The sequence below is a fragment of the Pyxicephalus adspersus genome, chromosome 6, assembly GCF_032062135.1.
Source record: "Pyxicephalus adspersus chromosome 6, UCB_Pads_2.0, whole genome shotgun sequence".
Taxonomy (NCBI): Eukaryota; Metazoa; Chordata; class Amphibia; order Anura; family Pyxicephalidae; genus Pyxicephalus; species Pyxicephalus adspersus.
In genome coordinates, this window is record NC_092863.1 from 98032062 (window position 1) to 98048737 (window position 16676).

A 16676-nucleotide genomic window follows, 5' to 3' on the forward strand; every position below is an offset into this window, starting at 1 on the left:
ATGTTTCAGGTAGGTTACATTCAAGGCATCGAACTGATGATAACCATAGCTGTTACCCCTGTGATTACCTTCGTTTTCATTCATAATTGAACATTCAAACCCTCCTGTCTGGTGTCATAATTGGTTGGGTGGAGAACCATGGGAAATGCAGCTCTAAATAAAAGCCAAAATGGCATTGTCCTATGTGTATAGAAGGGTTTAGTGCTGGGGCTACCTTCAAGTCAAACTTCCTCTAGTTTAATTCCTTGCTATATATAGGTGCTATGCTGGGAGCTCAGCATGTACTGCAGCCTTTCACAACCAATGCAAGATCATATGAAATAACGTTTAGGTCTCAGGGAACCCCTGAAAAAAATGTATGATATGCCCAGCTCATGGTACATTGGCTTGGTGGTCAATGGGAAGAATAGGTCTTACAATGTAGGGCTGTTAAATGATTGACACCCCTAAAGACTGTCTAATTTGGGTCAGTCAATAATAGACCATTGAGGGTTGACCACCAGTAATACCAAAAAAATAGACACTCTAAAGCAGCCTTTCTTTATGATTTTAGATGGGGAGGGGCTTTGAAATAACTTGCAGGTCTTTGGGGAATGTGAACTATAAATTACTATATGTACAGCTGACAATATGTTAGCTTGGTGGTCAGTATGGACACAGATCGCCAAAAGCTGGAGAGATCAGAAGTGGCCAGTAATGAGTTCAGACCTAAATCCCATTGAGAACCTGTAAAGAGATCTAAAAACAGCAGTTGGGAGAAGGAAACCTTCAAATCTGGGAGACCTGGAGCAGCTGGCAAATGAAAGAGTGGTGCAAAAATCCAGTAGAGTGATGTAAAAGGCTCATTGACTTCAGGGGTGTGCTACCAAATAAAAAAATTGAGGGTGGCAATAATTTTGTCCAGGCCATTTCTTCTGACATTTTGTGTAGAATGTCATTTTCACTGCTTTTTTTTTTTGTGTGTTCTTCCAGTGGCAACAAAAGAAATAAAAATGACAATACCAAAGTATTTGTATATGTAACATTTATATATATATATATATATATACACATACACACATATACATACACATATACACACACACACACATTTTTTGCTAAGTAGATGGAAGGCATGATAGGAAATGTTTTCATATTGTTCCCAAACAGTTCTGACACTACTGGTTCTACTATTCATAGCAAAAAAAAAAAAATCGATTGCCAATAATAATTTTTTAGTCATTGACAGTCAGCTTTAATGATGTCTGGAACAGGATTCAACATACAGGCCAAGTCAATACATGAATGCTTATTAACAGAATCATCATCATTCCTTCAATCAAATGGTGGCTACATCCCACCAGTACCAATTTATAGGTTCTTGTACTGAAAGCAGAAGTAAATTTGTTAAAATTTAGCTGGAAGATACAAAACCAGGTCATCAAGGAAGGTGGACATATCTTAACCTGATTTGTTCTATAAGGAGAGGTTATTATCACCTTCATGGAGAGCTTTATTACACCAATATATCACCAAGACAAAACACAATAACACTGAAACCAAACATTCCAAAGGCCTGCCATTTCATTTGGTAGCCAAATATTTAACTATGTCACCATGATGATAAACAATTGGATATGACAAGTGTATCAGAAAGATACAAAGACAATGACTCTTTCACCAACAACAGGCCCAAATAAATAAGACAAGTAAAAAGTTCAGTAAAACACACAGAAGACAAAACTACAAAAAAAGGAGAATGGGTGTTACAAACAGAGAAAGTACACAAAGATTTCTAATCAAATGAATTCAGTTTACAGAGGATTATAAATAGCAGTAAATGTTTAGTTTTACTGCAGTGTAATACAACATACAATGGGGATCATGAAGAATTGCTGTATAATCAGCAGAGGGGACAAAGCTTTGTCCTGTTACGTAGTGTATAAATACATGTAGCTAGAAGGGCTAATACACAAAAGGTTCTGGGTGCAGCTCTGTCAGCTTTCCAGAATACAGTTTCAAATTTGAAAGAAGCCTCAATCATGGCTTCAAGCCAAAAGTTCAGGAAAATCAAAAACGTCCCTTGCAGTGGATACCCTCATACCGTAAGGATTAAATGCTCATTTATGCCGGGGGGGACAGGAACATAGATTTACTTATTGTTTTCTCTTGCTTCTCGCTCCATGCGACCAGTCCCAGACAGCCTCCTTTGTAATGTCCTTTGGGCTGTGTTCATAGGCTCTGACTTTACTTTAAAGTTGACCTAAACTCAAAATTTTACTTTACAGAAAGGGAAGACAACCGCGGTGATCAAGACTGAATGGGAGCATATCCCGTCACTAATCTCGGGAGGCTCAGGCTGCTCCTTCTGCAAATGCCCGACCTCAGGCCTTTTCCTTCAATGGAAGGAAAGAGATGCCAATATCACGCATGCATTAACTTTTACAGTGGGCTACGACACCCGATCTTGCACCTGCACAGTCTGAGATCTGGTGACGTACCCAGAAGAAGGCAACGCATGGCATCCTCGCCATGGGAACAAAGAAGAATTCCCGAACCGGGTGGGACCCAATCGAGGAAAGCTCCAACCCGATTGCGGCATCTGAGGAATTAAGGGAAGTGTGATTTCTTTCATTTTTCAGTTTAGTCTTGCTTTAACAGGCAAGGCAAAAATCTCTGCAAAGTAATGGGAGGATATTTACTTCTCACCTACAACTTATCATGGTCAATGTACACAAAACAAAAGAGAAGTAAAGACAGAAGTCTGGGCTGAACATAGCAGCCTGAATCTCCGCTGCTCATTTCCCTGCATGACTACAATGTTCCTTATCTGATCATCTAATACCAGATACTTGGATGAAATGTTTTAACTATCTTAGGTCTAAAGCCAAAGTTTTCTACCTTTAAACCCCAAACTCCCAAATACTGACCTTCCATTGTGGACTTATTTCTGCATGACATGCTGACCTCAATATTAAGTCCCATAACCAATTAAGGTCTCTAAATTCACCTGAGGAAGCCATACGAAAACGAGTTAGGAAAAGAGACAACTTCACTCCCCTAAACGATTGATTCCCAGATTATATACACTTTGCTATGTATAATTTCAGCCAAGTTTTGTCTAGAATGACTCTAATGAATAATAATCTGAGTAAAATTTACTGTTTGTTGCCTAAAAGCCTTCTATCTTTACTTCTCTTTTGTTTTATGAAGAATAATAACAAATATACACTTGTTGACCTAGGTTGTGGAGTCTTCACTTAAAGTGGAACTAAGCTTCAAAAATACAATAAAAAGCAGGTACGGCGATATGTCTTCTGCAATAAAGGTATATTACCTGCTTGATTGCAGTGTTTTTTTTATGTACATCCATTCTTCCTCATTCTGTTGTAATCACCGTCTTTTTCCAAGATCAGGATCCTCTACCATCCTAAAAAGCCAGGCCGGAATGAGCTTCCGTGCCTGTGTAGAAGAGTTTACTCATTCCTGGCAGCTTGGTGCTGCTCAGTAAACCTAAGATAGGGAAAACAGGCAGGTAAGTTTGTTTTAGGAAGAACCTACCTACTTGCTTGCTTGCATTTTGTATAGCATTTGCATTGTACATGGTGATGTCCAGTGCTTATTTTTTATCTTCCTGGAATTAGACTTTTCAAGTGGCAAGGTTTTAAAAAAGTATTTCTTTAAACAGAAAAAACAGATTGCTATCGAAACTATGGCTTTATTTTAGGAAGTTTTATTGTTATGCCGTTGCCTCCAAGAACCCTGTATTTATTCTGCAAAATCATCAGTTGGGAATGTGATTATATTGTTTCATCCCAGGGTGCTCGTTTTCTTTTTTGTTTTGCAGTGGGGTACAATAAAAACATAGGATCGGCTTCAGGAATGCATTTACATAAAACGAAGTAAGGAAGTCTATCAGTATACAAACAGGACCTGGCACCTTACATGGCATACAAATCATTCTTGTCTCCATCCCAACACAACTATATGGCTCGTACAGAGCAAGTCAATTTAGAAAAGTACACAGGGAAGTTATCTTTATCATCTGTTCACTTACAGTAATGTATTATAACATGTCAGAATGAAAGCTGGAAATCCTAATGTATCTAATTTAACAGAAAAAACAATTGTGCAACCGAGCAAGGGACAGCTCCATTAATCTGCCATAACGTGAAACCTTCCTAGCCAAGTATCTAGCCATTAACAGCTCTTTCTATTAATTCTACATACAGATTTGCCTTTTTTGGGCTACTAAGGAATCACAGCATCCTTTCCATTACTCTTACATTAGATTTGTAGGCCAGCCAAATCTAACTGGCATCATGCAATTCTCCAAGCTTCACTCTCGGCATTTAGAATGAGGAGCTGAAGATGCCTCCAAAACCCAGTTTACTTTTCGTTACACAAATACAATTCACTCATCCTGGACATGAGGAAAATGATAACAGATTCCCACTGAAGTTGTAGCTCTGGTTTTGCTGTGACCATTGCCATTCAGATCAATATGGCAGCACCCAGCAGCGATATAAGACCCATCGGACCACCATTACTGTGAATATGTTCCAGGTACATTGATTGCACTGTAATACAGATTTGCTTGTGACAGCATTTATAATAATAATCCTATGAGGGGGAAGGGACAAGTAGAATACCCCAGGGGAGGATGGGGGACGGGTTCTGTACTAGGCTGGCCAATTTCAACAAATTAGCCTGACACAGATCAAAGAGATGACCAGATTGGTAGACTGTAAAGTCTAGGAACAGCTATATTATATATATATATATATAAAAAGAGTCCTTTATTGCATGGTAGGAATGTATTGTGGATGCATTCAACTGCAAGAAGAACAGATCAGGCTGCTGGTCAAATATTTAAAAATAGTTTGTGCAGAAAGGCCAGTTGATCACAAAGTAAATTCTTAACACAAAAGATATGTATAGATGCAAGATGATTGTTGCCAGAGACAAACAATTATGATCATCCCTGGCAAAAATGTAAAGAGTAGTGTTCCTCCCAGCCCCTTTAAGCTGGGTGCAACACTCCGCTTTTTTTGGTAACCACTCGGCTGATTTCGGGTGGTTACTGAAGAGTTGGGTCACAATATAGAGGCTGCCACACAATTACAGCTTCTTCCCACCCAACTTAAAAATAAGTTCTGGGTTAAACACTGACGTGTGTACAGCTGTACCTCAATGTGGTTCATGGCGTTTTCCTATGGAGGGTGCAGCAGGCTGTCACTCGCATGTACTCCCCTTTTCCATGCCAGGAGTGAACAGGATTGTGTGTACACCACTCGGTCTTTCTCCTGTCACCGTAAACAATCAGGAAAGATTATTTCCAGTGGCAGAAATCTAATGCGTACATAGCCACAGAACTCAGTCCTGGTTATTGTGAACCTTCTACTAAACTAAAAGGTATATTGACACTCTGTCCACAAACCTTCCAGAGTATGGATAGAGTTCTCCCCAGCTTCTTTTAGCTGGGCGCACCACCCTGTACATTTTGGTAACCATCCAGCTGTTCTAGGGTGGTTACTAAAAAGTTGGGTCACAATAGAGAGGCTGCCACCCACCTACAGCTTTTTCCCACCCAGCTAAAAGACCCACACCGGTATAAGTGTACCTCCTATTTTGATAGAAAGTCCACTTTTAGGGTGATCAAAAATTTCACTTTTAAGAACCCACGATCACGCAGGTCATCTGGTCTATTCTGCAATAATCCCTCTTACCTGCCTGATCTCTCCAGGATTCTGGCAAACAGTTGAGCTGTGCATGCATAGCATCAGCTTTGGTTGTAAGGATACCTAGCAATCGCAGCTTCCCCTGCACGTGCTGGGAAAAAATGAACTTCTGTTTGCCTGTGTGAAAGTTACATCATCCTGACCCAGCCAATCAGGAAGGCCCTGCTGATTCTGTACAGGAAGAGAAGATGGCAAAGCCCTGATAAGGGCAAGTATTAAAGTTTGCTTCTGACTCCAAAACACCAACTTTTAATATGTGCAAAAAGTACCTAGAAAAAAAAAGAGATAGAATTTAACTTTTTGCACATTGCTGGGTATGAGCCCTGTGGAGGTGAACTCTCAAGAGATTATACTCCAGTCAATCCTGACGTGTCTTCTCATAAGATATCCCCCTGCTCTTCTTCCACAGGAACATTAATAAAGGATGGTGGCATCTTCAACACTTGGAAAATGGGCGCAAGGCAGATACAACTTTGTTGATATATTTTGCATGTAATAAGAGTAGGTGATTTGAGAAAGGGGTCCAGAGAGTATATGACCTTAGTGAGAGATCTGCTTTAAGGCCAGTTTCTCACATTACAATGAAGAAAGGTCTCAGAACTTGTGTGGAAGCAGAAGCCCTTTAGCTAATGTACCAATGTAGTTAAACTTTAATCCATGAGAGAACCAACCTTGGGACATCTACCACTCATGACCAAACTAAGGGAAACAGTTAAAGCTTGCTTCATTTGTTGCAGCAAGAATTAAGTCATACCCATGACCAATAAATAGCCTTTAAACCCAAACTTTTGACCAAGTAACACCATTCTTTCAAAAGTTAATGAGACGGCATTGCAAAAAAAACATATAGAAGTTTTATCCTGAAAGCAATTAATCTTAGCTTTTACTTACCCAGCAGAGAAACAAAGAAGGTTCCTCTTTATAGATCACAGTAAGGGTTGCTATAGCTCTGAGCAAAGGAATTCAATAGGAAACTGACAGAGCAAATCTAAAAGGAATAAGGAATGCTAAGGGCAGAACATGAAATACCCCACAAGGAGGTTTTATTTATTACAACAGGTACAGTAGTAAAGGTCACCATACAAAGCTCTACAGGTACATTCATGTGCCAATGACCTCAGCTAACTTCCAAACAGGACAATGCGCAAAACCACTGAAGAAACATTAAATCAGTAGTTCCAGAATCATGCGATAACTCATAGAACTTGTCAATAGACAAAATGTTTCTCATCATACAAAAAAAACTACGTTATCTACTTTACCTTGTAGTTTGAAGAAGATCAACAAGACTGAAGGAAAGGCTGGAGTCCAGCTTTAAAGTGGAACTAACGTTCCCTTTCAAAATCTGAGATAAGGCAGGTCTTTTTTTGCTAAAAGGGACAGGCAAAATACCTTCTGTAATAAAACATAAGCACCCACCGGATTGCTGTCCCATTCTGTCAAATCGCTGAGTTATTCATGCTCAGCTCAGCATAATAAACTAGGATACTCCATGTATCTCTGCTTCACAGAATTTACATAATCCTGGCCCAGCCAATCAAGATAGCTGAAGATCAATACAAGGATGAGAAGGAAAAAGATGGCAGCCCCTTCAATGCAATTGGACAATTTAAAAAAATGCAATCAGACAGGTGAGGTTAATATATTGCAGAAGGACATCACCTGTACCTTTTGACAGTAAAGGCCATGCCTAATCCCAATTTTTTAGGATCAGTTCTATTTTTTGCATTAGGAGGGATTCATGGATGTGTATTTTAAAAGGTTAGCATGTCAAATAAAATATATGATAATAAAGGCTATGGCATGGACCAGTCACCAGTATTGTCTGTAGGCTGATCTTTTCCCAATCAAGGGCTAAACATGTTTTATTCTACATATAAAGCACCTTGGGAAATTGGGCATTGCCAGGATGACTGTGCACCAGAATGAGGAAGAGAGGTGATAAATGGCTTTGAACGTTTGCATAGTTAGCACCAGGCAGGCTGGTCTGAGTATTTCAATAACTGTGAATTTTAACACACAACCATCTCAAGCATACCAATAAAGGTTTGAAAAAGAAAAATATTCAGTAAGCTATATGGGTAAAAAAGCCTTGTTGATGCCAGAGGAGAATGGTCAGAGAGGTTCAAATTAATAAAAAGGAAACAGTATCCCAAAAGTAACCCTTTATTACATGCAAGGTATGCAGCATAGCATCTCCAAGTGCACAAAAATAAATAAATGAAGCCTTGAGGTTGGGCTGCACGAGAGACCACACCAGTGCCGTCGGCCAAGAACTGGTGCCTAAGGCTACAGTTTGCACAAGCTTACCAAAATTGGACAAGAGAAGATTGAAAAAATATTGATTCTGTTGCATCTTTTAGTCGGTAAAGTCAGCATTTGGTATCAAAAACATGGACCCATTCTGCCTTCATTAATGATCAACAGGAGGGGTGGTTGTGGTGTAATGGTATGGGGGATATTTGCTTAGCACATTTTGGTCCCTTAGTACCAACTGAGCATTTTGCAAATTGTCACAGCCTACTGTTGCTGACAATGTTCATCCCTTTCTTACTTTTACGTACTTATCTTATGATGGCTACCTTCCAGCAGAATAACCCACTATGTCACGAAGCCCAAATCATATCAAACTGGTTTCATCACCATGACTTCACTTGACTCAAGTGGCCTCCACAGTTGCCAGATCTCAATCCAATATTGCACTTTTGGGATGTACTGCAAGAAAATATTCACATCATGAACATGCATCCTACAAATCTAAAGATAGCAATATCAACCAAAATCTCAGAGGAATGGTTCCAGCACCTCATTGGATCTGTGCAACAAAAAAGTATGGCAGTTCTGAGGGCAAAAAAGGGATCTTTAAGCCCAACAACCTGCAGCAGAATATTATACGTTATATTCACCTCTCTGACATTACTATAGAACTTGACAGAGATCAGAAAACACAACCATCATATGGGCATCCCGCCACCGGCCAGCTGTATTGTATAAAATGGCCACAGTCACCTCTGCACACAAATGTTGGTCCCTTCTTTGGTCTTCTCCATCAAGGCAACCCCGATCACAAAAGAATGGTTGAAGGTGAGGAGCCCATGACCTCAAAAGAAGCAAGTAGTCACATCAACGCAACCAAGATTTTAAAATCATACAACGCCCAATTAGTTTAAAAAATACAGCAAAACAGAATATTTACAAAAATCCTGTGATATAAAATCTAGCACTACAATAACTCCACATATTAATACAAAAGAGAGAAATGTTCCAGTTCTCAGCTGGGTTTTTAGGCTTCCTCATATGCAATGCTGCCCTAGTTTCTCTTGGAAATAAAATGTATTATTAGACTTCGTCTTTGGAAACAATAGAGTACAATGAAGTGAAGTTCTCAGGGAACTGGAAGCCACATGAAAAACATTGAGGTCTACAATCTCCCTGTGGATTCGTGAGCGGAACAACTCTGAATACAATAAAAACTGCATAGATGTCATGAAACCCATAGCAACTAAACAAGCCAAGACGTTTAGTATAAAAAAGCCACCAAATTGTCAGCACTTCACTAAAGAACTAGGATATTTAATGCATTTAATAGATTAAATAAAAAATATGTAAAAAGATACACACACTATTTCAGTCACAAAAAACAATCTTTTACGATAGTCTCAATTTCTATTTTATCTCAATTCAAATATCACAGTCGAATTATTGACCAAATATTGATTACCAATGCTTGATTTTCTTGTTCATCAAGAGTAGGGGGCCTGGTGGACGATGGATGGATTTTCACTACATCTAGCAATACAAGGGCATCAGATGAGGCTTCTCAATCAATATTTGTGAAAAATCTGACTAATACTGAGTGGTACAAGCAGTGTTCTCTCCAGCCCCGGGATTTTTCAGTAACCACCTGGCTGTTTTTGGGCGTTTACTCAAAAGTTGGGTCACAATACAGGGGCCACCACAAACCTACATTTTCTTCCCACCCAGCCTAAATATATTTCTGGGTTGAACACTGGTGGGTTTACAGGTAGAATATTGATCATTTATCTAATCAGGCAAGCAGAATATTACCAGCTTTAGTCTATGGCAGCAACCAGAGTCCCGTAAAACCTTAGGGTTCCTCTAGAAGTTGCTAGGAGTTTCATGAGCAATTGGTACCTGTCTGGTCTATGGGCACCCACCTACAATTGCTTGCCACTAATCTTAAAAAAAAAATCTGGAATGAGCACTGATTTTTATATACGTACACACAAAATTTTGAGGTATTTTAAAGGAATTTGCAAAATGTGGGAAACACTACAAATCACACATTGCTGCCCAGTGACGTCACAGTCATTATAATCATAATTCACATTAATGAAGGCTGACACAGACATACTAATCAGATATATGCAGCCCCAGCACGTTCTTGTATTTATTTATAGAACCACATATAATAGCAGCTCTGCACATCGGCCATGTCCCTGAAAGACCCCGATCCGATATCCTTCCTGCATGCTCATAGGAAGGCTCAGGTCAGTTTTCTTGCATGTGAAACATGGTTGTCACATTTGAGAGATTTACTCTTATTTCCTGTTGCATGTTTATTAAAATGAAAGTGAAAGTTCGCTAGTGAAATGCAAACAGCAAACCCTTCTTTTTCTATACATACAATCGAATTTATTCTATTAGCACATTTATGTTGTGGGTGAAAAGTGCAGCGTCTGAAGGAAACCTAAAACAACATTCCACTCTATGTAATGGAAAGTGGAAACATAAACAACCAAAAAAACTAATGGAGCAATGCACAAACATGACAACCTACCCACACCGTAATCATATCAGAATTGTAATTTGTACCAAAGAGTGTTCTACTGACAACTAAAAGGCTTATAAACAATGTGAATGTGACCTCATACACAGCACACACGTCAGACACAAAATTCTATAAAACAAAAAGTCTTTCTATTGGTGGCTGCATATTTTTTAGATTTGAAGTCATTAATTGAGTATTAGAATTGTGTAGAGCAGTGTTTCTCAACCAGGGTTCCTCCAGAGGTTACTAGGGGCTCTTTGAGCACTTTGTGCCTTAGTTTAGGTGACACCAATGATCTTGGCCATCTGTAAGGGTGACATTCTTCCTACTGGCCAGCAATGTAAAAAATTCTTCCCACTGACCACCACACTAATATACTGTGAGCTGTGGATATGGTAATTATAGAAGGGGTTCCCCCATGTTAAAAAGGTTGAGAACCTCTGGTGTAGAGATGGGGTAGATATTCCAGCAAAATTTTGAAGAACAGCTGAATGTTTGCTCCCTCCAAACCAGGGGTATCAAACTCAAATACACAGTGGGCCAAAATTAAAAACTTAAGACAAAGTCACGGGCCAAACCTGAAAGTAAAATAGCAGCGCTACTACAATTCCCTGCGTCATGAAAACAGTCCAATGCGGGGCTTAATGTTATGAGTGGCTGGAACGCCCTCTTCACTAAAATAGAACCGCTACTACAATTCCCTGCATCTATAAAACAGTCCAATGCAGGGCCACGCATAGGCAGAGAGGTCTATAGGCGCTGGCGCTGGTCTATAGACGCTAGTGATGCTGGGAATTGTAGTAGCGGCACTATTTCAATGCAGCAGCGGGCCGGCTGCAGTTCATATAAAGGACGTTGCAGGCCAGATTTGGCCCCCGGGCCAGAGTTTGAGACCCCGGCTCCAAACTATAAACATTTAAATTTGGGAAATACATCATCAGTGTTCAACCAAAATTTTTTTTAACTAGGTGGGAAGTAATCGTAGGTAAGAGGCAGCCCCTGTATTGTCACCCAACTCTTCAGTAACCATCCATAAACAGCCGGGTGGCGCACCCAGCTAAAAGGAGCTGGGGAGAACACTGAAGCATGTATGTTTCCATTATTCTGACCAAGCTGTTAACACTCATGTCAGTTTTAAATCCATCAACTGAACTGCCCCCTCACGATTCACTACTAAACTGACAATGAACAAACTGAAACCAATGGTCATTTTGCAAAATTCAGAAACAGAAGGCAACCAGTGACATCTCACGATTGTAAGCTCTTTGAGGCAGGGTCCTCTCCTCCTCCTGTGTCTGTGTCGGTCTCATTTGCAACCCCTATTTAATGTACAGAGCTGGAAAATATGTTGGCGCCATATAAATCCTGTTTATTAATATTAATAAAAATAATGTTTGCAACAACGGAGAATTAAAACGGGCTGATGGGAGTTCTGGCTCCATGCACATTGATCTTTTTTTTACTAATTGCAAAGTCATGAAATATCTAAAAGGAGTCATAGAACACAACTGGTTTTCCTTAACAGTGATCTCCCCAGCCCCTTTTAGCTGGGCGCAACACCTGGCACTTTTCAGTAACCACCTGGCCGTTTTGGGGTGGTTACTAAATAGCCACAATAAAGGCACTGCCACCCACCTACAAGTTCTTCCCAACAAAAATTCTGGGAGGTTTCTGCATGTGACAGATCTCCAGCACCATCACAATACAGTGCTTTGTACATAGTATTGGCGGTGATACAATGGCTGATGGGGGACAAGGTGAACAATCCATACCTCCCCAATAGCAATCATTTACCCGCAATGATCACTGTGCACCTACTGGGTGTTTTATTATATATTCTTCACATCCAGCAGTTGTCCAGCATTGTCCGGCATCCCCTGTTTTACACTAAAACAACAGGCAGAGTCAGAAAAGCTGTTGTTATTGTAAACAGCAGGAAGCGCCTCCTTCGGGAAGCTGCTGGTTATTCGGGAGCACCCCCCACTGATTAACATCAGTCAGGCAGAATATAGGGGAGTAGAATAGAAGGGGTATTCTCATTTCATATTAGAATGCTTTATTTTTTAGGTTCTGTTTTTATTCAATTGAATATCTAAGATATAGAAGACATAGCATGCTGTATGACCACCTGAACCAATGGAAAATAAGAACCACTCACAGAGCTCACGTTGGCATCTAACAAATGGATCAAAATCCACCTAACGTTATGTAACTGATCCATTGACCTTGCTACAGAAGTTATTTTTATTATAACTATTTATATAGCACCAACATATTACGCAGCGCTGTACATTAAAAAGGGGTTGCAAATGACAGACAGATACAGACGGGTGGTGCACCCAGCTAAAAGGGGCTGGGGACAACACTGTAAAGGAAAACCAGTTGTTTTCTATGAGTCCTATAGATATTTCTTGACTTTGCAATTAGTAAAAAAAAATATCAATGTGTACAGTGCAAGAACTCCATCAGCCGATTAGTAATTCACTGTTGCAAACTTTTTATGATTAATAAACAGGATTTTTATAGCGCCAACATATTATGCAGCGCTGTACAATAAACAGGGGATGCAAATGACAGACAGGTACAAACAGTGACACAGGAAGAGGAGAGGACCCTGGCCAGAAGAGCTTGCAATCTAAGAGGTGGGGGAAGTAGAGAAATGAGGTGGTTTGCAGACTGCAGAGGTTGTGGTGAAGTTACAGCTCCCGCATGCCAGGGGCAGCTTCCTCGTTCCAAAAGAACCTTCTACCCATGGAAGCCCCACAGAGACAGAATGGAGGGAAGGAGAGAATGACAAATCTGCCAGCTACTCAATATAAAAAAACAAAAAAAAAACAACTTTCAGGTCTTAAGGAAATCCCTCCTGTAATTATTATATCCATATCACATTATGCTGGTGGTCAGTGGGAAGAATTCCTCTTACATTGCTGGCCATTGGGAAGAATGTCGCCCTTACAGATCATTGGTGTCACTTTAACTGACCTGAGAGGTCCAAACAGCTCCAGGAACCCCCAGCAAGCTCTGGGGGATCCCTGCTTTCGGATACAAACCAAACCAGCACGAGTCCAATAATAGATTATAACACGGACACTATGTGCAGGATCCGCATTGTGCACAGCTGTATGACACTTATTTTCTGTGATATAAAGGGGGCAACCAGTGCAATGGTAAACCTCCTTTTAATGGCACCTCCAATGAAGCTGCAGAAAAGCATAAACAGTACATGACCCAGGAGATCCCAACACATCCAAATGGTTGTAGGCCCTGTGACACAGACTTAAAAATTAAAACAACAAGAATGAGCATTGCCAAGACTCTGCATGCAGCAATACCTTTATACTCCGCTACATTGTAGCACGCAGCATCAATGCAACATTAACCATCACATAATAAATGTCTAAAATAAAGGCTCAACACCTAGAAAAGAGAAGAAACCAAAAAGATCCTGAATGTTTAGTATCACTCGGCCTTCTCCAGGTAAACAGCCCCATACACAAATAAAGGACAATAAGGATTTGTATTTGGTCAGGCTGGGAATTGGACCAGATTTTTAGTTTGCTGCAGTTAAGTAACACTTGTAGGTCTAGTCCCTCCCCCAGCCTGTGATTGGACAATGAAAAGCTGACACTTTGTTCTCTGCTCCTGTCCACATGATGCTTGTCAGGACATCTGGGCATACCGGTATTGTCCCAAGTTCAGGTACATTCCCTGCACACATTACAGACATAATGATTCAATGCACAGCTGCATTACACAAATTCCAACCTCAAGCCACACAAATATGCAACCGCAGCAGACAATGCATTTACAATTTTCACAGCAATGCATGGCCCGTGTGACATTATACTTTGCTATGCCAAGTCCAGCACTAAGGTGTGTTAGGGCGGCATTCAGAATAAATAATGAGTGGCACCGACACACCATACTTTGCTGTACACCATGCAGCGATGCACCGGGCATGGAAGCCCCTGAAATGCAAAGGTAAGAGCTTGTTTTGTCCAGTAGGTGACACATCAGCACCGCGCCTTATCCTCCGCTCCCCTGCAGCCACCACCGCGCTCCCAGGTGCAGCCTGATACACAGCCCGGCCCCTGGCATCCTCCAATGCAATGCATGGTGGCCAGTCTTGCGATGACATTGGAGCTGCAACTGGCGGGCCAGCAAAGCTTCCCATTGCTGGGTGCTGAAGCTGCAACAGGCGCTTGCGGCGAATCTTCACGATTGGGCGGCGTCAGAGCTGCGGTTGCAAGAAGCGGAGGAAATCTGCAGTAGCAAGGAAGACGGAACAAATATTTATCATGTCCTGGGCAAAACAAGAAGAAAACCCTCGCATGGGAGATAAATGAGAGTACACATCCACCACGCAGGTCGTTCCCAGCTGCAAATGACCTGCGGCTAAGGATCTCCATTGGAAAAAACAAAAAAACAGCGATCACGTCTCGTAGAGCGAGGCTGTCCTATTCCGGTCCTCGAGGGCCACATACAGGCCAGGCCGTGCTGACTTTATAATGGAGCAATATCACATCCAAATCCCGGCCCTCGAGGACTGGCATTGGACAGCCTCAGCGTAAGGCGTAGTACACACCAGCTGATCTGCCAATTTTGCATTCGACCAATCAGAAAGCAGACACATGATCCATACATAACCTTCTAATTGGATAAGACGATTGGAGTGCAACCAATCAGAAGTCTGCTGGTTGCGCTACCCCTGAGCCATACAGGTTGGAAGTGACCTGTGCCATGGCAGAGCCCCCCCATAGGAGAGTGAATGGGGCTGCTTACCAGCACAGCTCAGCACTCTTTGCCTCCTCTGGGGCACCTGCACAGGAATCTGCCCCTGGCCTGGGCAGCCATTAGGGTGACAGGGCACCTACCATGTAATCCATGGACTCATGCAGCGAAGGGCTGATCCGCACACCCGAGGACTTTCCTGTGGCCGCTTCAATAATAAATCAGAAGCAACTTGCTACTGGCAGAGTCCCCTTCCCTCTGCTCTTCCTTCTCCTCCCTCCCTCACACTAATCTACACACGCCCATAACAGGCGTGGCCTCACCTAGCAACCACGCCCAATCAGCATTTACTACGACGCGAGCGACCCGCCCACAACACAAATATACGCCCCCTAAACGCTGCTCCACCCCTCTGTGAAAAAGTAAGCGTCTTCCCAGTCACATGACAGAACACGTGATTTGCCCTTTTTTTGTCTTAACCCGATGCTGTCTGCTTTTCAATACGTTACAATTAAAATCTATTCAATTCAATTAAAGTTATATCAGATAATAGTGTAAAATATGTCAGTTCAAAAAAATCATGACGGAGGTGTATGTGAATGAGTTAGAAAACTTGGTTTCTACGTACAACTTATGTCTCTATTTATAATATAGACACAGAAGCGGCCATCTTTACTAAGGGCAAACAGGTTCTGTTTTGTAGTGCTGCACAATGATTTTGCCTATAGATTTACAATTGTCCTTCAATAAGGATATTATTATTATTATTATTATTATTATTATGATTCAATATAAGTAATATAAAAATAATCTACTTGGGGACTGGTTGACAGTAATGACTCCTGTCAAAAAATGCCTTTTTGAACTTATCTAAAAAAAACAAAAGGAAAAATTGGGGAGCACACAGGTACTTTCTTGCAAAAGGGATATTTGGTTTCTCTTCACAAATAAAACAAACTTACCTGTCTGTAAAATTCTATGTACATGTGTTGTTCATATGCGCATATGCAGGTTTTACTTGTTTTTGTTTATTATATTTATTTTATTATTCTTTACATTTTTGGCTTTAATTGTTTTTCATCACAAAAATTATTTATGTTTTTTTTTTTAAAAAAACTTACCTTTGCAGGCAGGGGTGTATTGGTAAAAAAAGAAGAGGAGGAGCGGTACTATCCATGGCGTGCGCACATGTGTATCATGTAAACGTGCCTGTGCCACTACATCCCTGCCTATGTGTCACTCAAAGGGGAAGAAACTTCCTCCAGAGTGACGTCATGATACCAGAACCCACCCACGGCCAGAGCCTGTTCTCAAAAGAAACCCGAGACCCCTTACCCAATTCCATGGACATGGTTCGCGGCTCTGGCCGGTGCGCCCAGCGGAGTTCTTCTCCTGACACTATGGAGGGGCGGAACGGCCAGAGCCACAGACCA

At 41.1% G+C, this 16676-nt stretch overlaps 1 protein-coding gene across 2 annotated transcripts in view; it reads right to left on the reverse strand.

The window, feature by feature from the left end:
* The window catches only part of ARL15 (ARF like GTPase 15), a 178613-nt gene extending 163092 nt beyond the window's left edge, over positions 1-15521 (reverse strand). Inside the window, exon 1 of one of the 2 annotated variants that reach the window (XM_072416696.1) lies at positions 15387-15521. In XM_072416696.1, the coding sequence (XP_072272797.1) occupies positions 15387-15398 (12 nt within the window). In that variant the 5' untranslated portion in view covers positions 15399-15521. Of the gene's footprint in view, positions 1-3316; positions 4180-15386 lie in introns of those variants that run through there. The other variant, XM_072416694.1, reaches the window with a different exon arrangement.
* Between the last annotated feature and the right edge of the window lie 1155 nt (positions 15522-16676).